Source organism: Trichosurus vulpecula, chromosome 9 (assembly GCF_011100635.1).
Source record: "Trichosurus vulpecula isolate mTriVul1 chromosome 9, mTriVul1.pri, whole genome shotgun sequence".
Classification (NCBI taxonomy): domain Eukaryota; kingdom Metazoa; phylum Chordata; class Mammalia; order Diprotodontia; family Phalangeridae; genus Trichosurus; species Trichosurus vulpecula.
In genome coordinates, this window is record NC_050581.1 from 203,070,844 (window position 1) to 203,093,816 (window position 22,973).

Below are 22,973 nucleotides of genomic sequence, written 5' to 3' on the forward strand. Positions count from 1 at the left end.
AATTACACAGGATATAAAAATAACAGCTATGGAAAACAGGGTGAGGAAAGATTTTAAAATTATCCAACCACTTGAAAACTGAACCAAGGAATCTGAGCACTACATTATGAGAAATCATACATGGAATTTTCTCAGAAACACTGAAAAAAGACAGCTTGCAAATAAAATGCACTTTATGTCAATAGAGGTGAATTCCAAATTCAACTCACTCAGACATATCATGGTCAAGCTTCAACTGTGCAATGATAAGCAGATAGTATGACAAGCAATCAAGCAGAAAAACACCAAATATCAAAAACAAGAACTAAAATTGCACAAAATAGTTCTATATAAACAAGGAATGATTGAATCTGTAATGTGATGTACCTAAAACTAAGAAATACAGCACTTCCTCATCCAATTGATTTTCTGGTTAAGAATTTCTCTTTGAAGATGAAGGACACTTAAGACTCCACAGGAATTTCAAACATCTGTGGAGGGGAGTACTCACATTAAAGCAATCTTAATGATAAATGGAAATGCTTAAGAACAAAGAGGATCCTCAAATTTTCAGTGCACAGAGGAAGTGACAATGTTACTGAGTTGTTGCCATCTAAATTTTAGCCATACGGCGGCAAAACAATAGTGTTGTTCTGATTCACAACTAAGTGATACAGATAAGCATGGGGGGAGGGGGGGGGGCCCGAGGAGATAGGGAAAAGAAGAATAGGTTGTTTGTGGTCATCATAGATACAGAAAAGGAGAAAATAAATGTGGCGAAGCAGGTGGAAGAGGGTGAAGGTACAGAAATAATCCCAGAGAAATACCTCCGTATCAAAAAGGAGAGAATGTGGGAAAGTTGATTTTTTTTAAATAGCTTACAGCCCCAATGATAGAAATGATAGGGCATTTCGTGTTGTATGAGAGTGTATGTATTTTTGTAAAGGTTGAAAAAGGGCATATTTGAATATTTCTGTTTCTCGTGGGTGGTTTTTCTAGTAATAATAAAAAAGAATCATAGATAGGTGTTATAAAATTTCATCTTCACAGGAACATATCTTCTATGTGTAACAGTTGCTAAGAAACGGGGATCTGTCCTTGGCCTTGTTCTGGCTAACGTTTTATCAGTGACCTGGATAAAAGCATAGGTAGGCTGCTCGTTAGGTCTGCAGAAGACATCCAGCAGGGAGGGAGGGGTAACCCAGTAGGTGACATCCTGGATGGGATGAAATTTAACGAGCAGCAAACAGGAGGCAGGACACTCCAGGGCATTACTGTTTCCCTAGATACCTCCTTTCTGGGGTCTGAATCACATAGCCTGAAGAGAGACGCTGCAGCGGGTGGCCCTTCTATGTTGGCCATTCATCTCCCCGCGGGATTATGGGGAGGGGAGGCACCCAGGGTGCAGCTGGGTAGCATTTTACCATGGGAAGATGAGAGTTACTGGGAAGAGGAAAGACATCCCAGTAGAGGAGGGAAATGAGAAGGGAAGCCCAGCCAAAAGGCAAGGAAAGGAACTGAATCTGGGAAGTGATTGACAAAGAGATTGATATGGAAGAGGAAGGAGAAGGTGAGCACAGGACATGGAGATTGTGACAGGTGCCGCTCCCTCACTGTGAGGGTGAAGAGAATGAAGCTCCCAGAATGGGGGCACCAGGCAGACCCTCCAGACCTATAGAAAGAGGAAGCCATGTGTCTCCAGCCCTGGTTCATTTGTTTTCCCAAATCAGCCAGAACTTTGAAAACCCCAGTGCCTCACCGTGAATAGGGTTCCAGGACTGAGGTCAGGAAGACCTGAGTTTGAATCTTCCTCAGACATGTGCTACCTCCGAGCCTTTGGCCAAGTTACTTACCTTTTCTGAGGCTGTCTCCTTGTCAGCAAAGTGAGGATGATGGCACCTGCCTTACCGGGTTATTGTGAGACTCCAATGAGGTCGTGTGTGTTCAGGGCTATTTTTAATTACTCTTACCTTTCAAGCTCTCCCCTCCAGGCTTTCAGATAAGGGAGCCTGCATTTGCTGGTGTCAGATTTAACTTATTCCTTCTCTCCCTGATCCAGGTGCCTCTTCCAAAAATCTTCTGAAGTTCATGGGAAGGTGAGTGCTTGGATGGGGAATCAGCAAAGGTTTTCAAATCCATTTTTCTGAATCTGAAGGCAAAACGAGAAGGTGACTAGTGCAGGAAAACATGACTAAAGAGTCAGAGTGTGGGAGGCTCAAAATCGGGGTTAGAGGAAGGCGCAGGGCCAGCCTGGTGCCCACTAAGCCAAGCACACACCTCAGGGAGGAATATACAGAGATGCCTGTGGAGGGAGTGAAAGCAGAACGAGAAGGGGTTAGTAAAACTTGAGATCAACAGGGGTGAATGAAAAGCATCCAGGGAAGGCTGGCCAGAGGTTTCCTGGGTTTCAGGCCATGAATGGGCTGTCTTCCAGTGTGATATTTGACCCAGGTTCCTGGTACAATAGACTCGAAGGAAGTCCAAAGGTCATCTAGCAATGGGCCCTCTCTCTCTCTCTCTCTCTCTCTCTCTCTCTCTCTCTCTCGACCCAGTAGTTCTAGTTGTTAAGAAGGTTTTCCTCTCTGTAAGCTTCACTCATCGTCTCTAGGTGTGCCCTCTGAGGCTATCATCCTCTTCTAGGTGACAGCCCTTCAAATATTTGAAGAGAGCTGGCAGTGGGCCCTTAAGTCTTCTGCAGGTTATTCACTCCAGTTCCTTCCACCCACACTTGCATGGCCCAATGTCCTGTCCCCTTCCTCCTGGTCCCTTCCTCTAGCTGAGTTCCAACTTCTCAATATCCTTCCTACAACATAGGCCATTAAGCTGCTACCAGGCTCCAGCCAAGGTCTGGCCAGGGTGAAGGACAGTGAAACTTCCACCACCTTCTTCAGTATGGACATCATGCCTCTTCTAATGTAGACCAGGAACCCCATTAATTGGGTGGGGACCTTTTGGCTACCATGTTATACGGTTGACTCATATTGAACTTGAGGTCCACCAATACACCGCAGATCTTTTTTGTATCCTATATCTCTCCCATCTCATACTTACATGGTTGATTGTCTTTAACTTACAATGGACAATTTTATTTTCTCCAATGGACCCGGAATCTCATCCCTGAAAAGATTCTGATCCCCACTCCTCCCTGATCACCTATCCTATCCATCTCTTGTCCATTCCTCCCATAAGCACCACAGGGGATGAATTCCACAGGCTGGAGCCTTTCCTTGGTTTCTCCTGATATTATGAGTGTCCCTGTGGACTCTTGCCATCCACTGGTTATCCCATCCCTTCTTTCCTGTCATCTAATTCCTTAATTTATGCCTGTCCTTCTTCGGAGTTTCTCATTGGTTCTTTGTGGCAGCCTGGTCACCCTCCTAGCCTCCCCGTACACCCATCTCTCCACCCCCTGGCGCTCTGCACTGCTCTCCAGATGATCTTCATTTTCCATTCTCCAGAGACTATTCCATTCTGTCTCACAGTCAGACAACAACAAAACTGGTAAATATTAGAAGGAGCTTTGCTTGGGGTCATAAATGGATCTCTGCAGTTTCCTGAATGGCAATCCAATCCACTTTTCTCCTCCTATTTCATGGTGGGCCAGCTGGTTGTCCATCTGTGCTGTCTGTTCTGAGCATGCCCACTGCCCATCCAACAGCTTCTTGTACTCTGGGCTTCTTGTACTCTGGGCATTCTTCGTTCTCTTGGTCTTTTCTGTGTGAAGAATCAAGCCAAACTCCTTTGAGTGGGTCTCTTCCGAGAGGCTCATTAATGTTTTGGGGCTTGATACAGTCAGCACCCTGTCACCTGCCAACAGGAGCATGTGGAGGACCTCACCTTCTTTCCTCTTATACCCTGTCCTGGGTCTCCTCCATCATGGGACACGTTCCTTTGATGATCACACCTCACATTGTTTTCTGCCTCACCTGAAGTGACTAGCAGAGGGTTGTGGAACAGTGTTCATTCAACTGTCACATCTTGCAAGGAATCTAAAATTATTATGATGCATGAATGGGAAGTAGCTCATTGGAGGCAGCTTTAAGGTGATGCTCTGCCATCGTCCCCTCAATCAAATGCTCTGTCATATTCCACAAAGAGGAAACTCAGTGGGATCCCCTATTGTCTACACCTTCCAGCCAATTTCAAGATGCTCAGGGTATGGCCCACTGTAGTGTAAGGCTTACTCATGTAGGCTTGCTTGTTCCCTACAATGCCCTATCCAGCAGGCCCTTGGGGATGTGTAGACAGTTCTCAAAGATTCTGCAGAGATGGAAAAGTAAGTATGTAAGTTGGTAGTTGTCATATAACATTGAAATTTTTCCCCACTTTTGGCATTATCTCCTCTTTGCAGATCTTTTCCATTTTTTTTGTTTGCTCCCCTTCATTTTTCATCCTTAGATGCCCTTGGGACAACTTTGTTTAGTTGGATGCCTTGCCAAAGCTTTCTTTAAACTGTTTTAATTCCCACTGGTGCTCTCTGTTTTATGTGGCAATACCACTCATAATCATCCACCACCCATTTTCCATCATCAATTGCTTGCTTGAAGTTGTTTCAATTCCATGTCATATCTTTTGCTCATTATTATTCTTCTAGCTTTTTTAAAATGAAACCTGATCTTTGCTCTAAGAACATAGTAGTCTAACTACTCAGAGAGCTGATTCAGGGGTAACTCCCACATTAATAGAATCTGTTCTTGTCCATCAAATATAATCCTTTTCATTTTTCCATCCACTAAAACAAAATTTTATCTCTATTAAATTTCATTTTGTTAGTTTCAACTTATACTTCTAATCTGCCAAGAACTTTGTGGATCTCAATTTAGTCATCCAGTATTTTAGCTCTCCCTCCCAGCTTTGTGTCATCCTCATATTTGATAAGACTCATCATTTAAGTAAGAAAAATATTGAGTAGCAGAATGCCAAGGAGAGATCTCTCTAGAGATATCCCTCCAGGTTGACACCAATTGGATACTAAGCACTCTGTGGATGCAGCCACTTCCAAGTCACCTAACTATACCATCATCTATTGCACACATCTCTATCAGGTCAGCTCAGATACCATGATAAATGTGTCAAATGTCTTGCTGAAATCAAGGTATTCTAGGACCTGCCCTTATATTCACCCTCATGATCCATTATTTTCAAATCTATAGAATTATGTGCACTCAGTTTGGTGGGAAATGGGTGGTGGAACTAAAATCACAAAAGAAAGTGTAGGAACTGAGAAAGTAGTTGGTCATTATAGGAAGAGGGAAGACTGAAGGAAAGAAATAAAAGGAAAAGCAAGAAGCATCACTGTAAGGAATAACCCATTAAAACAGAGGACTAAACCAACCGGAGATTCCTGGGGCTCTCTCAGCCTGAGTCCAAGGTTAAGGGTCAGAAAGTTCTCCAACTCTGCCTTGCTCTCCTGTTTATCAGCTTGTCCAGGAACCAGCTGTTGGATCAACCCGCCATTGTCATCTACACCATGCTTGGGAATGACGTGTGTAACGGGTGAGTAGTTGGCAAAGGTTGTGGCCTTTCTGGTTTGTCTTTCCAGTGTTTGATGCTCTGCCTTTCTTTCTTTCTACCTTGGAACCCAATGCCAATGAAATAGAACATTCGATGTTTAAGCTCAAAGCAACTTTAGAAATGGATCATGGTGTCCAACCCGTGTGTTTCACAGATGAGGGAATACAGTTTATAGAGTAGAAGGGACTTGTTCTTGATCACACAGCTAATGAGTGGCCAAGCTGAGATGCCCAGAAGGTAGAAACAGAACTCAGTGGTGCTGCCCTTGCCAACACCTTCTCCAACATGAATTTTCCAACCAAGACTGCGCTAGAAGTAAACCTCACAGTTCCCAAGGCCCTCCTTGTTCTCATGGCAAGGGATATTCAGACATGGGCAATTCAAGGAGTCAGGGACTAGCAATCAGCATTCCAGGAAGGAATAGGCCAGGGAGGCTATGCCAGATGGCATGCCAGTTGCTGCCTCTCCTTCCAGGGAGGCCACTTCTCTACTCTCCATGGAACCCTGGTGCCCTCCACAGCTGCCCCAGGATCCCATAAACCCTCTCCTTTGCAGAAAGAGTCCTCAGCAGGAGCTCACCCCCAATGTGCCCCTGGGGGAACAGCACAGGCTCAGCTCTGCCCCTCAGCCCCACTCTGATCCTCAATAAATAAAACTCCTTGAAAGGGCAGAGCAAATGTTCTCATCCCCATTTTATGGATAAAGAAACTGGGGCCCTGAGAGACCAATCAGCTTGTCAAGGGTTGCACAGCTGTAGTTCAGAGAGAATTCAAACCCATCAAATTCCAACACCAGCATTTTCGCTTTGCTAACATTGTCTCATGTCTCACAACAAAGAACATCTCTAATACAAAATGACTCAAGTATATCTCCTCTTACCCACCAACTATCAGGTCTCCACTGGATGCTGAGAAAATCCTATCTTTTTTTCTCCAGTCCTCATAACCCTCAGAAAAAGGACTGGCCCACGTTGTACAGAGGACAACAAATGTCCTGAGAGAGTCAAGGAGTCCCAGGAGTGAGGGACAGGAGCAGGGTGCTGAGGGAGGTATCCCCATAAACCACAGGGCAAACATCTGAACCCAGAGAACCAAGGCACTTTCAGTATATGCTCAGGCACAGCCTCCCTCCCCCATACCTGGGCATGGCTGGGGCACTGCTGCCAGGTGGGTTCTATCCTGGTGCTTCTCAGAACTTTCTGTGTGTTTCCTCAACCTTTGAGAGTCCGAAGATAGCATCATTGCACACAGGCTGCATCCCAGGTGTGACTCCAACATGTGTCAGGGATGATGGGATAATGCCCCCCAACCCCCACCTTGGAAAGATGTCTTGCTTCCTGAGGAGACAGGAGAGAATGAGGGGGTTAGAACTCTCTGTATTGAAAAAGTCACACTAGCTCTTTCCCCCACAACTACTTCTAAAAATGGTTCTCCCATTGGAGTGAAAACCTTTGGGTATAAAATAGGAGGAAGTATTCTAGGCACAGCCTGCCATTTCTAGCTGCAGTGACCTGGGGCAAGTCTCTTCACTTGTCAAGGTCTCAATTTTCTGTAAAATCTGTCAAATGAGGGGGTTGGGGAAAGGACCAACCAAATCCAACAAGCACTAAGCAAGGGCCCTGAGGATACGGAGACAAAATCAACAACCCTTTTGCCAGGGTGTGCCCCCCCCCAAGAGCAATGGATGAGGGGAAGGGGAACGGATGAGATTTCCAGCAGGGACTGCTTGGTTCCTGGCTGTGAAATGGGCTTCAGGAGGAGTGTGAGTGTGTCAGAACCAGTTCAGCACCCAATAGGGCTCATTCTGCCGGAGTGGGCACAGCTCACCAGGGCCGGGCATGGCAACTGGGGATGGTGCAGCTGCCTGGTAGGATGTTGGGACAATGGGGCAGACATCTTCCTTCCCTCCATTACTCTCCCTGCTACCAAGTATGGGGACAGACCCCTTGTCTGAGCCAGGCTGCTCAGCCCCTCCCACTCCCACTCCCACCCTAGAAAGACTTCAAGCAAAGCCCTGACACACAGATGGCAATGAGGCCAATATGCCCCAAGTGTGCAACAAACTTTGACACGTTATGTCGGCGTCGACTATATTTAATTCTGTGGTTATTGGCACGGTTCCCTTGCCATGAGATCTTGTATGATTAGACTATTTTCTGAAGAGTAAGGGGTAAGGACCCTGGGGTGGATCGACAGACAAGGGACATGGCAGACAGTGCAGAGGAGGCCCAGCCTCAGAAAGCACAAGCAAGGTTTGGGATCCGCATGGGCCAGGCCTCTTTATCATTGCCGGTCAGCTTTTGGATGGAGACCAAATGACGTATAGCAAGGCCCCAAGAACATGTCAGGTTGTTTTTTCTTTTTGAGTTTCTCTCTCAGAACATTGCCTCTCACCCTGTGTCATCAGTCAGGTGGCACACAAATCTATAGGTTGTCGATGTGCCTGGTGAGGCCTTTGTCAGGAAGGAGGCATCTGTGGTGAGGGATCCTTCCCTGTGGTGTCTGGATGTGCACGTCCCAGGACCATCATGGGACAGGGTGCTGGGCTTGGGGTCAGGAAGATGCAGGTTCAAATCACTTTTCAGACACTTGAGTGGAGAATGAATGAAGAAGCCTTTATTAAGCCCTCACTATGACAAAAGACCCTGAACTGATCACCTGAGCTTTCCAGGTCTCAGTTCCTTCCTCTGTAAAAGGAGGAGGTTGGCTTCATTGGCCTTCTAAGGGTCCTTCTGGCTGTAGTTCTGGAACTCTTCATCCTTAAATGCAAGAACTGAATCAATGTTAACTCCTGATGAACAAAGCCCAGAGGCAGGAAGGAGGAAGGCCACTGGGGGCTTCCAACCCTGAGCCTGTGAGTCTGTGACTCCCTCACTAAGCACCCGTCAACTGCCAAGATTCTGTGATTTGATGGGGTGAAGGTTCTGACATTTCCATAATTAACCTAGAGAAAGAATTCATTGTCCTCAAGAAATGCTTGAAGGACAGACCCTGCAGGTGGGAACTGGGAAAAGCCCCGAGTGTTTCCTAAGCCGGAGGCTCCTGGCCCCTGGCGACACAGATGGCCTGTCTTCAAATGGTCCCCTCTCCCACTCAGAGAATTTTAAAAGCTGGCTTTTTGATTTCATAGAGAAAGAGAAATGGTCCCAGGTCCATGCCTGGAGTCATGAATTTCCTTTCTCTGGCTTTTGGTTCCTGTGATTTATGAGGGAGTGTGGGTGTTCTGCTGGGACTTTATCACCTAAATGAGGAATTGAGTCAGGAGCAGGTTTTCCTTGTCAATGACCCAGAAAATCTCCAAGTCAGTAGGTGGGGGCGGGGCAAGCAGTGAGCAGGGACTCAGACAGTCTGATCTAGTCTCCACCCCCATATTGATTTTTGAAGTGACCCAGGTCTCCCACTGAGACAGGGAGCTGACCCTCAGATCAAAAGGCTTCTGTGGGACTTCCAAAGGGCCCCTAAGGGCTCAGGAATGCCAAGAGATCATAACTTCCCAGTGAAACCCAAGGGGTGTGTAGGGGGTGGGGAGGTGGGCACTTCCAGCACAGTTCAACCCACGCTGCTGCTCAGGCCTTTCCTCTATTTCTTTCACCAACAGGAATATTGACTCTGTGTCAAAGATGACCACTCCAGAGGACATGAGGGCTCACGTCATGGAAACATTGACGTTTCTGAATTCTCGCCTCCCTCCAGGCAGCCATGTGGTACTCTATGGACTGGCAGATGGCCGCTTCCTCTGGGACCATTTGCACGACCGATACCATCCACTGGGTAAAAGTTGGGATCAATCCTGGGGTCTTTTAGATCAGAATTCCGATGGGCTCCTAGTTTCTATGTACCTGGTTCAAACCAACAGCATTTTCTGTGGTGCTGTGGATGGAGAACTGAGCTCACTGCTTAATGTGGGCACCAGTGTGGCTGCCGGCAGGGAAAGGATTTCTAGGAATTCTGAAGTCTTGGTCAAGAGACTGAAGACCCAAAGGGCACAGGTGGGGTTGTCTTAACGCTAGCCACTGAACCATAGCTTTGGAAGCCAGAGGTTGGGAAGTGAAGATCAGTCAAGAAAATGTTTGGTGAGAATGGGTTTCTGGATCCCAGCCTAATATAAGGGGGCACAGCTGGCAGTCACGTGGACAGTCACTGGAGCTCTTGCTTCCAAGATGCGTCCAGTTTGATGGGCTCTTTGAAGTTCTCGGTGGGAGCCCCCAGAAGACAGCAGCTCTTTCTAGTGCCGTTATGAGTCGTTGTATCCCAGGCTAGCCCAGCCAGTGCTTGACACACAGTAGGAGCCTCATTAACGCTTGTGGATTAAGTCAACAAAGAATTGCATTGGTGTTCTCCCCTCCCCCCAAGAAGCCTTCAGCGGCTTTTCCTTCAAAAAGAGCTTGGTTCCCGAGGCTTACTGGTCCTTCCCTTGCTCCTCTGTCACCCCTTCTTCCACCTCCTCCCAGCCCAAACTCCCAACATGGGTCAGGATTCCGCTCTGCCTCTTTAGTCAGTCAGTCAGTAAACATGTGTTAAGTACCTACTGCGTGCTAGGAACTACCCTAAGCTCTGGAGATACAAAAAAGGCAAGAGACAGTCCCTGCCCTCGAGGAGATCCCAGTCTAACGGGGGAAGACACCAAGCGAACAACGATGTACAAACAACCCGTCTTTGGTCTTCTTCGATCTTCCCTTGAAACCCATGGTCCGTTTTTTAAGGACACTTGGTTCTCCTTGATGACCCGGCCCGTGGAGAGAGATGCCCAGCCCTTTCACAGGCATCTAGGAAGGGGACACGCCTGTGCTTCGAGCACAGAAAGTGGAGATCGGGTCACAGCAGAAACACACCGTCATCCCGTTTTCTGCTTCCGGGCCTCCCTTCCCAGCTCTCGATCTAGTCTGAGGGCTCCCACCGCAAACAGCTGCAGAAAAGTGTGTCTGGGACATGTCTGTACCCAGAAATGCCAGAGTAACGGGGGAGGGATGAACCTCAGGGAGGAGGTGGGACGCTAGGACTTAGAGCACTCCTCCCAAAAACAAACGTGCCTGGCCAGTGGAAGAGGCTTGTGAAATGAATGAATAAATGAATGGATGGATGGATGAATGAGGGAATGAATGCATGCATGAATGAGTGAATGAATGAATGCATAAAGAACAGGCAGCTGCTCAGCACAGGCACGGTCTTTGCCAGAGAGCCCTAAGAGCAAGGTGAAAGGAAGGGGATCCCGGGAGATGGGCGAGGCTGTCGAGGGAGGTCGTCGGTCTTTCCTCGCTCGGCATAGAGCCTCAGAGGCTAGTCCAACGCACCCAGGGATTCGGGGCGGAGCCTCGGAACCGACAGACTGAAGTACCAGAAATCTGAGCAGGGGAAACGTGGCAGTTTGGAAGCAGAAAAGGCAGGGATGCAGCGGGGTGTTGACCAAGTCCCCTGCCAGGAGGGCAGCGGGGCAGAAGCTTGGCTTTAATTGTTGGTTTTCTGCCTAATCAGAACATGCAGATGCTTTGACAGGATCCAGAGGGAGACCCCTGCACGTCCCTGGGACCCTGCTTGGCTGCCGAGCCAGCCTGGGGCTTGCCCACTCGCTCACTCACTCACACGGGCACAGCCTCCTCCTTGTCAGGGAGATGGACTCGAGCGAGCTTTCAGTCTGGCCCATCTGGGAGATAAGTGAAAAATAAGCCTGGGCCTGTCACCATCAATCTCATGCATGGCTTTGAGATGTGGCCTCGATTTTCATCCATTTGTGCAGAGCAAGAGACCCGTTCATGCGCAAGGCTCTAGTCATTCTCTTAGAGGGGAGAAGGGGAGGGCAAAATGCTCAGGGCTCAGCCCCAGAGTGGGAGATGGGAAGACTGGAGGGAGAGGGAGAGAGTCCTGCATCTGTGTATATGATGTGTGTGTATGAGGTGTGTGCGTGTGTGTGTGGTGAAGGAGATCAGGATGGGGGCACTCAGCTATAGCATTGTCCCACACCACCCCAGCTGGTCCCAAAGGGCTCCCAGGAGTCAGGGGGCTCCCAGGCTTGGGTAGAAGGATTGGTTCCATCAGCAGGTAGCTGTGTCCCCTGGGTGAAAGGCCCTCAGTGAGTTGGATCCCAGGTCATGAGCAGAATGGGGTGCCAGCCTTCAAGGCCATTTTCCCACCCTAGCATGTATTGGGATGGCTCACATCCTTAGTACTCCCACCACCACCATTACCACCACTCCAGTTAAAACCCAGCTCCTCACAAATGAGAAATCACATGCCTCCCCCCAAGACTTCATTGGCCCTCTGGGGTTGGCTCTAGAGTCTGAACTCCAGCCCACACTCTTAGAGCATCCCAGAACCAGAAATGCCCTGAGACCTGAAGGTCAGAGTGGACCTTATACCCAGTTAATGAACATTTATCCCAATAAAAAAAACAGTGAATTAGGGAACTTTGGAGACTTTGGCTTTGTGCCACATTCAGAAATATCACCCTTCATTGCAAGGAGTTGGTTCTCTCTGATGTTGACAATCACTCTCTTCTAGGCCAGCTGAACAGAGATGTAACTTACACGCAGCTCTATGATTTCCTCAGCTGTCTCCAGGTGAGCAGGTCCAGGGGCTAGTCCCAGACCAGAGGTCCCCACTGCAGCCTTTTCCTCTCTGACCAAAGTGTGCAATGTTGTCCACCCACAGGTGAACCCCTGCCAAGGCTGGATGTCCTCCAATGAGACTCTCCGGACTCTCACCTCTGAAGTATGGCATGCCCCTGGCCCTTCTGTGTTCTCTAGGAGGATCCTTCTCTAAGAGGGCCCAGGAACCAAGCGATCATGTAGTATATCAACCTGGCAGTGTGATCAAGAGATAGTATATGAATATATAGCTATATATGTACACACACATGTGAAAAAAGGAAGGAAGGGAGGGAGGGAAGGAGGGAGTGAGGAAGGAAAGAAGGAAGGAAGGAAGAGAAGGAGGGAGGGAGGGAAGGAGGGAAGGACAGAGGGAGGGAGAGAAGGAGGGAAGGAAGGAGGGAGGGAGGGAAGGAGGGAAGGACAGAGGGAGGGAGAGAAGGAGGGAAGGAAGGAAGGAAGGAAGGAAGGAGGAAAATTAACTCAGCCTGGCTTTTGTTAGACCTGATCTCTGCCTGATGGAGGGCTGGGAGTAGGGGAGGGGAAGGAGGGGGCTACTTTGAAATCCTGTTGTTGTGGACCCCTACCCGTCTCCTTGTTTGCAGAGAGCCAAGCAACTTTCCAACGTTCTGGAAAAGATTGCAGCCAGTGAGAAATTTGCCAACATGAGTCTCCTGTACCTGGATTATCCTTTCAAAGAAAGTGAGTATACCCTTCCATTCTGGGGGCTGCAGCTGCTCTGTGTTCCTGGCCTGCTCATAGGGCAGGTTTTATGAACATGGCAACATAAACTCTTCTGTGTGGTTCAGTGGATTTGCACTAAGAGGACCCGAGTTTGAATCCTGCCTTGTGAGCTTAGACTGATCGTTGCTCCTCTCTGGGTCTCAATTTGCTCATCTACAGAAAGGGCAGCTTGTGAGGTCTGACAGGGGAGCTGGCCTTTCCCTGGCCACACTCAGTAAAGTGGGCAGGCCTCTCCCTCATATGGGGACAATTTTGGATGGGCTGGGGGGTGAGTGGCCCAGCCAGGAGGGATGTGCTTTGCACCCACTGGAGGCCTTCTGGGACCTGGCAAAGCTGAAGGCTTCTCTGGGCAAGAAAGCCATCCCCATCTGATCATTATCAATGGCAATGACCAGGGACTTCCTCCTTGCCAGAGTCATTCTGCCCACTTTGAGATGCTGAGCTCTGAGGCTGAGGCTTCCTGGCCAAAGGTTGGGAGATCTGTCTGTGTTGGCAACCAAAAATGGGCTCCTTAGCACTTAGTCAACAAGTGCCCTTGACTAGTTTGGCTTTTTCCCCTGAACTGAATGCTGTTTGTATGTTGGACTGGAGTAAGCTTGTCGGCCCCTTCACCTTGCTTCCCTTGCTTAAGCTGATGGAAAGAACCTGTGCTTTCCTGGTCAACCCCTTCACCTTGCTTAAGCTGATCAAAAGAACCTGTGCTTTCCCCGGCATACCTTACACCCCCGCAGAAGCCGGATGGTTAAAAACAGCTTCCGTTGGAGCCAGAGGCTGCTATAACTACAGCCACAGCTGAAGCTGAAGCAGGAGCTGCCAGTAGCAGAGCTGACCTACAGGAGGAAGCTGAACAAGGACTTGAAGCCAGTGGGTAATATCTTTTTACCATAGAGGGGGAAGCATGATTTTGTTTTACACCATCATGCTTCTCTGTAGCCTCCTGGTTACTCTTGTAAGGTGTACTTATTGGGCCTGGAAGCTTTTTATCAATATGTCAAAATGGGGATGCTGGTTCATGGGTTGGTTACTGTGGAGCCTAAATATATGCTTTGATTCTTCTGCCTCCTACTTTGAGAGTTTCTTATATCCGGCGGTCCCGAACCTTTCAGACACATATATGATCCTCTTTGAGATTATAAACTCTGCCCTCCTAATACATGCCTCCCCCCCCTCCAAAAATGAAATAAATAAATAAAATTTTAAAAAAAGATTATATAGGAAAAATTAGCCCAAGAGGGGTTGGAAACTCCCAAGAATGAAATTCTGAAGAGACAGAGAGAAACAGTTCTATTGTGGTAGAAATACGGAATTTATCTTAAGCTCTGACATTGAAAAGTCTCCAACCAACTTAGATTTTAAAAGGATATATGCAGAAGGTGGAGACAAAGGCAGGTAGCAGAGGATGAGTAGAAGTGTGGCATATTCCTGTGAAAATCTCAGGAGTACCAACGCTTGACATAAGCTGAGAGTGGTGAAAAAAAATATGGTTTTAAAATGTATTAGGAGGGCAGAGTTTATAATCTCAAAGAGGATCATATATGTGTCTGAAAGGTTCGGGACCGCCGGATATAAGAAACTCTCAAAGTAGGAGGCAGAAGAATCAAAGCATATATTTAGGCTCCCAGTAACCAACCCATGAACCAGCATCCCCATTTTGACATATTGATCAAAAGCTTCCAGGCCCAATAAGTACGCCTTACAAGAGTAACCAGGAGGCTACAGAGAAGCATGATGGTGTAAAACAAAATCATGCTTCCCCCTCTATGGTAAAAAGATTACTCACTGGCCTCAAGTCCTTGTTCAGCTTCCTCCCGTAGGTCAGCTCTGCTACTGGCAGCTCCTGCTTCAGCTTCAGCTGTGGCTGTAGTTATAGCAGCCTCTGGCTCCAACGGAAGCTGTTTTTAACCATCCGGCTTCTGCGGGGGTGTAAGGTATGCCGGGGAAAGCACAGGTTCTTTCGATCAGCTTAAGCAAGGTGAAGGGGTTGACCAGGAAAGCACAGGTTCTTTCCATCAGCTTAAGCAAGGGAAGCAAGGTGAAGGGGCCGACAAGCTTACTCCAGTCCAACATACAAACAGCATTCAGTTCAGGGGAAAAAGCCAAACTAGTCAAGGGCACTTGTTGACTAAGTGCTAAGGAGCCCATTTTTGGTTGCCAACACACTGTCCAGAAATGGGGAGGCTCCCCTTTCAATAATCAATCAACATTTATTAAGGACCTACTATGTGCCAGGCACTAGGGATACAAAAAGAGTCCAAAGACAATCCCTGCCCTCAAGGAGCTCCCAGTCTAACAGGGGAGATGAGTGAACAGAAATGTATGTGCAAAGCAAGCTCTATCCAGGATAAACAGGCAGTAGTGACCAGAGGGAAGGCCCTGGAATGAAGAGGGTTGGGGAAGGCTTCCTGGAGGAGCTGGGGCCGGGGGATCAGCGGTCAGAGTGGAGGAGTGAGAGCATTCCTGGCCTGGGGCAGTGGCTGATGGAGGATGGCCTGGGGGGGGGGGGCGGGGGAGAGATGAGGCAGGCAGATCCCCAGCAGCTACTGCAGTGATCCAGGCATGAATGATGAGGATCTGCACTAGGCTGGGACCAGAGTCAGAGGAGAGAAGGGGGCGTATTGGAGAGATGGTGCAGAGATTGACAGGCTTTGGCACCATATTGGATTTGCGGGAGGGGGGAAGGGAGTGACTCCTAGGTTGTGAGCTTGAGGAGCTGAAAGGATGGGGGTGCCCTCTACAGTAACAGGGGAGTGGGGTCAGGGTTAAGGGGGGAGAGGATGAGGTCTATTTGGGACATGGAGTTTAAGAGGTCTTACTGGACATCCAGTTTGAGATGTCTGAAAGGCATTTGGAGATGCGAGGTTGGAGGTCGGCAGAGAGTTTGGGGCAGAATAAGTGGATTTGGGAGACATTAGCACAGAAATCATTGAATCCGTAGGAGCTGATGAGCTCGCCAAATGAAGCAGGACTGAGGGAGAAGAGAAAAGAAGAGATCCCAGGAAGAACCGGAGTTAGAGGAGGAGCCGTCAGGGAGAGAGGAGGAGAACCAGGAGGGGGGAGAAGAAACAGGAGGGGAAGGGGAACCAGGAGGAGTGAAGGGAACCAGGAGCCGGGAGGAGAACCAGGAGGGGGAAGGAGTGTCCTGAAAACCTGGAGAGTCGAGGAGGAAAGAGTGACCGACAGCGTCAGAGGCTGCAGCGGCCGCCGGGTTTGGTAACGAAGAGACCACTGGTCACTTTGGAGAGGGCAGTGATGAGGTCATGGCCAGATTGTAAAGGGCTAAGAAGAGAGTGGGAGCAGTGACTAATGTGGAAACGTGTTTGACATGATTGCGCATGTAGAGCCTATGTCAGCTTGCTCCGTCTCAGCGCGAGCGGGAGGAGAGGGAGGGAATGAGAGAATTTGGAACTCAAAACTTTAAAAGAAATGAATGTTAAAAATTGATTTTACATGTAATTGGGGGAAATAGAATATAATTTTAAAAAGAAGAGAGTGAGAGAAAAGTGGAGGCCCCTATAATAGGTGGCCTTTTCAAGGAATTTAGCTACAAAAGGCAGAAGAGAAATAGAACGATAGTGGAGTTGGAAGGATCAAGGGAGGGGTTTGAGGATGGGGAGATCACGGGCGTGTCTGTAGGCAGCAGGGAGGGAGAAGGGAAAATCAATAAAAGCGGGGATGGCAGAGGGAACGGTCTGTTGGAGGAGGCGGGATGGCTGGGATCGCTGGAGCAGGGGGAGGGGTGGGCTTGGTCGGTAGTCAGGCCTCCTCATCATTGGAGATGGGGGAAAGGAGGGGCGAGGGGCTGAAGGCGCCTGAGTGATGTGGGGTGGGGGGTGAGGAGGACGCGAGAAAGGGGGCTCTCGGAGAACGGCCTCAGGTTTTCTTGTAAAATATGAGGTGAGGTTCCTTGACTGCTCTGGAGTACCCAAGAGTCCGGAAAACTGGACTCTGTATGGGGACACTTTTTGTGTAGGTAGATAGATTCTAGAGGTGCGGAAATTTAGAGAATATGCCCAAACATTTACTAGGGCTATTTTCCCCGACCTGTGGTTGAGCCTTCCGAGCTCGTATTGGTCTGATCAGACACGGTCTGATGCACTGTACCTTGACCCCAACAATGTAACGTCATTTTGGTCCTCTTGGAGAATGAAGGACAAAAACATAGAGAGAGAGAGAGAGAGTATGGATGGATAGATGATGGAAAGGAAGGAAGGAAGGAAGGAAGAAAGAAAGAAAGAAAGAAAGAAAGAAAGAAAGAAAGAAAGAAAGATCTGTCAAGTCCTTTCTGTCGAGTCCTCACAAATGGCAGCGAGGCAAAAATAATCTCAAAAATAGAAAGTGCTGCGGAAAGCTCAAAATAACTAAGCACCAGAATTCATGGTTAACTTTTTTTTTAATTTTTAAAGAGGTACAAAGAGACCCCTTGGCATTACATTTACACTGAAGCATCGTGCAAATGGGACACCAGTAAGGGGGCTTTTCGATGAGGGAATCAGGCCTCGGCTTGGCGACTGCGAGGTGTCTCTCCTAGCCTTTCCTGACCTCACGGCTGCATGAAGGAAGCCTGGCTTTCTTCACTGAGCCTTCGACAAATCAGCTAAACTGAGAGGGAGCGAATTCGAGGTGTGCACCTCCAACCTGCTGCTTTCCCAGCCCATGTCGCTCGCAGGCATCCCTTCCCCGTCCCGGCTCCTCAAAACTCACTCCAGCCTGAGCCCCCAATGCTGCCCCGGCCTTCACCTCATTTGGGGGTGCCCACTGGGTGGACTCCCTGTGGCACATTATGGAAGGATATGGACAAGAGCTGAGAAGACAGGGATGGGCTGCAGCCTGTATCCTTGGAGGGACGTCCACATCTGAGCTCACAAAGCCACTGGAGTATTTGAAGGCTTCTAGGTAGCATCCCATTTATCTGGCCCTCAGGCCATCCTATTGGCGAGCTCCAAGCAAAGGCTGGATGATGGCTCACCAGAGATTCTGGAGAGGAGGTCCCTGTCCAGGTAGGAGAGCAATCACTGAGGTCTCGTCCAGCTCTGAGATTCACTGGAAGCCTTCAGTTTCACTGTCCTTGGGCATGCACACACGTGTACACACATGCGTGCGTGCGCACAGTAGGCTCTTTGAGAGTGATGCCATTTGTAGAAAGTGGTTCCTGGTAGAGAACAGCACAGTAAGCAGGCATCGGTGACTTTACCAAGAGCCCCTCAGAGCGCCTTTCTCCTCCTACCTCTACCAGCTGTAAAGCCGCGAGACTACATAGGACCCCACATACCAAAAGCCAGAAGATTTGTGTTTGAACCCCGACCCTGTGGCTGCCCACTTGTGCCTGGGGCAGACCCCGCTCTGGGACTCTGAGGGATCTGACCAAGATGATCTTTTTGGTCCCCTCCAGGGCCGAGTCCCATGATCCTCACGTCAGGTCTCATGAAGGGCCCTGGTATAGTCTGTCTTGTCTGGACCCACTTGTCCTTTAAAATTCAGTGGATGTCCATGAGGAAAACACTGGAGGAGACACATGCAAGAGAATGGAGCCTACACCCACCGGTGGGATTGCACATAGCTACGGAGTCAGGGAGTTTATTCACCAAAGCAAGCTGGCGTTCCATGCCAAGATAAGGGATAGTCATGAAATCTCCAAGTAGGAAGAGAGCATCGATGGGCAGGTAAGCCCCAAAGTCCCAGGGAGCACACCTCGCCCAGACCACCAGACTTGCTTCTAGCCCAGCTTCTGAAGCCATCAACCAAGGGAGCAAGCCCTAGGGAGGAGTCAGCCATGCCCACCACCTGCCACTCCCAGGGAAGGCTGATCAGCCTATCTGAAGCCACAGGACTCTGAGGGACAGATGGAAGGTCGCACATGCCGGGTGAATCAAACCGCCATTGCCCCCTTGGCCACCACCTCCTCTCAGATCCCAGTGGAGGCAGCCCAAAAGCCCTGGGAACAGCAGCCCAGCCCCTGCAGCCAACATCCAAAGCATCGAACTTCAGGGAGATGCCATCTGACAACTGCCCATTCGGCAGCCACAGCTCCTGAGAACTGGGAGAGAAGGTCCTCGCCCCCAGAAATCTCTGGCACCATCAGACGTTCCAACATCAGAAATGGATCTGGCTTCATTAATGGAAATGGCAGTAAAGACGGTTCTGACCTTTTGTCTGCTTCGCTGCGGCACCCTGAGGAACGTGGGACCTTTCCATCAGACCAAGAGCTGATGGGTGCGGGCTGCTCCATTCCAACAAGACAGTCTCAGGAGCAGGGACTGACTTTCCTATTTGGTCTCCAGCCCTAGAGCGGAGCTTTGCATATAGGAAGCATTTAGTAAATGCTTTTTTCATTCATTCACTCACTCACTCGTTCGTTCCTTCATTTGTTCATTCATTCATTTGTTAATTCATACTCATTCATTCACTCACTCACTCATTCATTTGTTCATTCATTCACTCACTCATTCATTTGTTCATTCCTTCACTCGCTCATTCATTCATTTGTTATTTCATTCATTCGTTCATTCATTTATGGGTCCAGCCTGGCATGGGAGACTGAATCCCTCACTTTTGACCCTGGCTCTGCCACTGGCTGACTGAAGAGGGTGGGGCAAGCTTGTAAACTACTTGGAGCTCTCTCCTTTCCCCCATCTGAACTCAGTATGATTATTCTCTACTTCTGAGGGCAGGACTTAGAAAGCTTGGCATACATCCAAGCCCTGAATGACCTCAGAGGGCACCCAGGCACAGCTTTGCCTCCCTCAGAGCCTTGTTTCAGAGGAGGAAGAGGGGGCATTGTTGGCCTGATCATACTGGGCAGCACCAAGATCACTAAAGCTCCCAGTGAAGCCAATGGCCAGAGCCCTGGCCTTGGTAAGGGGCCGCCCCACACCCCCACATGCCTCCAAACCAGGCAGCGTTCTGCAGACTGGATGTCACCGGAAGGCAGCGATCCTGCCTTCCTCCATCAGAAAGAAGAGTCAGGAAAGGAGGGCCCTGGATGCCCACACGTACATGGGCTGCTACATAAGCATGGGCTTGTTCTGAGAGCCGCCTTTCCACGGTCCTAGACCAGAATCCAAAAGTAGAGACTCAGAGAGATGGGTTCGAATCCCCCTATACTCACCTTCTATAAAGCTTTGACCTGACTGGGCCTCAGCTTCCCCTTCTCTGCAAAGGTACTAATAGTCCCTGCAGAGCCTCCTTCCAGCTTCAAGGGGAATGAGGTTGGGAAGTAGTTCAAAGATCTTTCAATGCTCTTAGGATTGCTATCCCTAATAACAGCAATGGCCTTGGTTGTGTGCTCCACAGTGTCTGAGGAGTGGCAGAGGAGAGGGGGACAGACCTGGCAGCTGATTGAGCCAGCAGATGGTTTCCACCCCAATGAGGTAAGGGCATGCACAGGCCCATGGGAAGAGAGGCAGGGGGGCACATGGAGGCCATGAAGGCCACTCCAAGGAGTTGGGTGGGGTTGCTCCAGCCAGAGGGCCCTGTGCTGCCCCTCATTCATTCATTCATTCATTCATTCATTCATTCATTTATGGGTCCAGCTTGGCATGGGAGATGGGATCCCTCACTTCTGACCCTGCCCCTCAGGGCACCTCAAGCTGGGCTCTGAGGACTCTCTCCAGGGAGGTGCCCATGGCAGGGCAGGGCCAGATGCTGCTGAGCTCCTGCTAGGTGGAGCCTGAGCCTCCTCCCCCGGCTGCTCTGGCAAACCCTTCCCCTCCTCCAGGTCTTTCTCACCTCCCAGTCATCCCCATCCAACAGGTGCCACTTAGAGCCACTTGTCCCCCACCTTTCACGCTGCCAACAAGGCCAGCAACTTCTCTGAAAACAAGCAATGTCAGCTAAGAGGAAGCTCTTAGAGGAAACTGAGGCTCACAGCCTGCTGGGCTTCTTTGCCTCTTCCCCATTACTTGACCAGTGTCTCTATGTTCCTGCTACTATGACCTTCACACTTCCTTTTAGCGTGCGATGCCTCAGCCCAGAGTCTGACTCCGTCCTCTTCCCTCCCCCAGCTAGCACCTGGTGTCTACTCAGTTTCTTTATCTGGTCTGTACTGCACATCCCCAAAGTGATTAATAAATGCTTATTGATGAATTGGCATTCATCAAGCTGGTCTGAGCTGAACACATTCCTCCAATGAGTAATGTCCCCAGCTTTTCTCCCATAACCACCCCAGGCATCGTCCTCGTTGTGAGTATTTCAGCGGCTCTCTGGTCTCATAATAATAGCGAGTATTTCCGTAGCACTTTAAGGTTAGTGAAGCTGTTTACAAGTATCATCTCATTTTGTCCTTGTGACAACCCCACGAGGCAGGTGCTATGATTACCCCAAATTTGCAGATGAGGAAACTGAGGCAGATAGGTTAAATGATTCACCCAGGGTCACACAGCCAGTGAGTGTCTGAGGCTGGAGCTGAGTGTAGGTCTTCCTGCATGTGGGCTCACTCTCCGTGGCACCACCCATCCACTCATCCAAGAGGGGAGGACCCCTGTATGTGTGTTCTCAGAGACCCTGCCTGAAAATTCTCCAGAATCACTTCCAGACTCAGAGGACTCACCATGTAGGCTTTCAGGGGAGGAAAGACCCAAGCAAGTGAAGAGTCTGGTACCCACACCAACAGCAGCTATGTTAAAAAAAAAAAAAGCCACAGCCAATGAATCTCTAACAGCATGAGGCCTGAACAGTGTGACAAAGGGACTTCCTCCCCATTGCCACGTGGGCCCATTGGCTATTATAAAGCTGATTAAATGTAAAACTAAGGGGAAAACGTATGCCTGTTAAATTCATTCAATAAGCATTTATTAAGCACTGACTATGGGCCTCTGCTGGGAATATAAAGCCCATAGCAAAATAGCCTCTGCCCTCAAGTAGCCTTAGGCTTGAACAGATCAATGACTACAAAGCGATCCAAGGGGACAGACCCCACTAACAACTGGCCATTGGGACTGGGGGAAAACGATGAGGGGAACCTTTGATGAGGAGGCAGCATGGAGCTGAACCTTGAAGGCAGCGAAGGATTTTCCTAGGCTGAAGTAACCAAGGAAAACGTGGGGGAGGGTGGATTTGGGGGTGAGTGCATGAAGGCAGGAGAGGGAAGAATTCAATAGGTGTTGGAGGGGGAAACCTGGGAGATTGAAGATTGGTAGAGTCTCCCTCCTCAACCGGATGGACAGGTGGAGGGTTCGGATGATGAGTTGGGGGAGCAGGGCAGAGTGGGAAGGTGGAGTTGGAGATGCCCCACAGGGATTGCAAGAGAGGTGCTCAGGAGAGAGATTAGGCCTGGGTCTGTGCTTTGGAAGGTATCTGCTGGGGGCTGATGGTGGGAAGTAGATGAGGTCATTGGGGAGAGAGTGTAGCACAGTGATAGTGATAGATAGATAGATAGATAGATAGATAGATAGATAGACAGATGGACGGATGGATGGTCTCTCCAGCTAGGCTATAAACTCCTTGAAGGCCAAGCCTGCTCTACTTCCGTGTGTCCCCAGCGCTTAGATTGACTGATTGAGTCAAACACACTTCCTTCGAGGGAACAACAAAGGAAACTTTGAAGTAGCAGTCAGAAAGGGAGGAGGCAAACCAGGTGAGCCCAGTCTCACAGAAGCCAAGAGAAGCATGTCCTGGGGAAGGAGGCACTCAGAGAAGCTGCAGAGAGCACCAACCAGGGTAGGGACTGGACCCATGGTTTCCTAGGGAAAGGGAGTTCCTTCTTCTGCTGCAGGTGAGCCTATCTGTGCCACTTAGGCCCATGGAGAGCTGCCCGAGCACTAAGTGGAGTGATTTGCCCAGGGTCTGGCAGCCAGGGAGTGTCCAAGGTGGGCCATGAGGATGGGGACCAATAAAAGTCCACTGAAATCAACAGCACTATCTCCACTCTTTATAGAGTTAAGAGTGTGGCTTAATAATGCACACTCCACAACATACCAACAGATCTTCCATATGAACATTAAGATGACATCCATCCAATTTCTCTCTGAAACACATTTTCAGCTTGCTCAAATCCAAGCTAATTCATTTCTCTTTCCGTCTCCTTATCCTCCCCTCTCCCACTTCAATTATCGAACCCTATAGGGAAATTACACTATGTGCCTTGGTTCCATACAATTTTTAGGAAAATAGCCGAGATGCTGTTGGTCTTTTTTGTAACCAGACCAGTTAATTTTCAGCA

At 49.1% G+C, this 22,973-nt stretch overlaps 1 protein-coding gene across 1 annotated transcript in view; it reads left to right on the forward strand.

The window, feature by feature from the left end:
* The window catches only part of AOAH (acyloxyacyl hydrolase), a gene marked incomplete at its 5' end in the record, with an annotated part of 93,789 nt that overhangs the window by 66,658 nt on the left and 4,158 nt on the right, over nt 1–22,973 (forward strand). Inside the window, 7 exon segments of the mRNA XM_036738693.1 lie at nt 2,039–2,075; nt 5,401–5,475; nt 9,091–9,263; nt 11,988–12,046; nt 12,138–12,197; nt 12,679–12,775; nt 20,108–20,184. Coding sequence (XP_036594588.1) covers nt 2,039–2,075; nt 5,401–5,475; nt 9,091–9,263; nt 11,988–12,046; nt 12,138–12,197; nt 12,679–12,775; nt 20,108–20,184 — 578 coding nt within the window.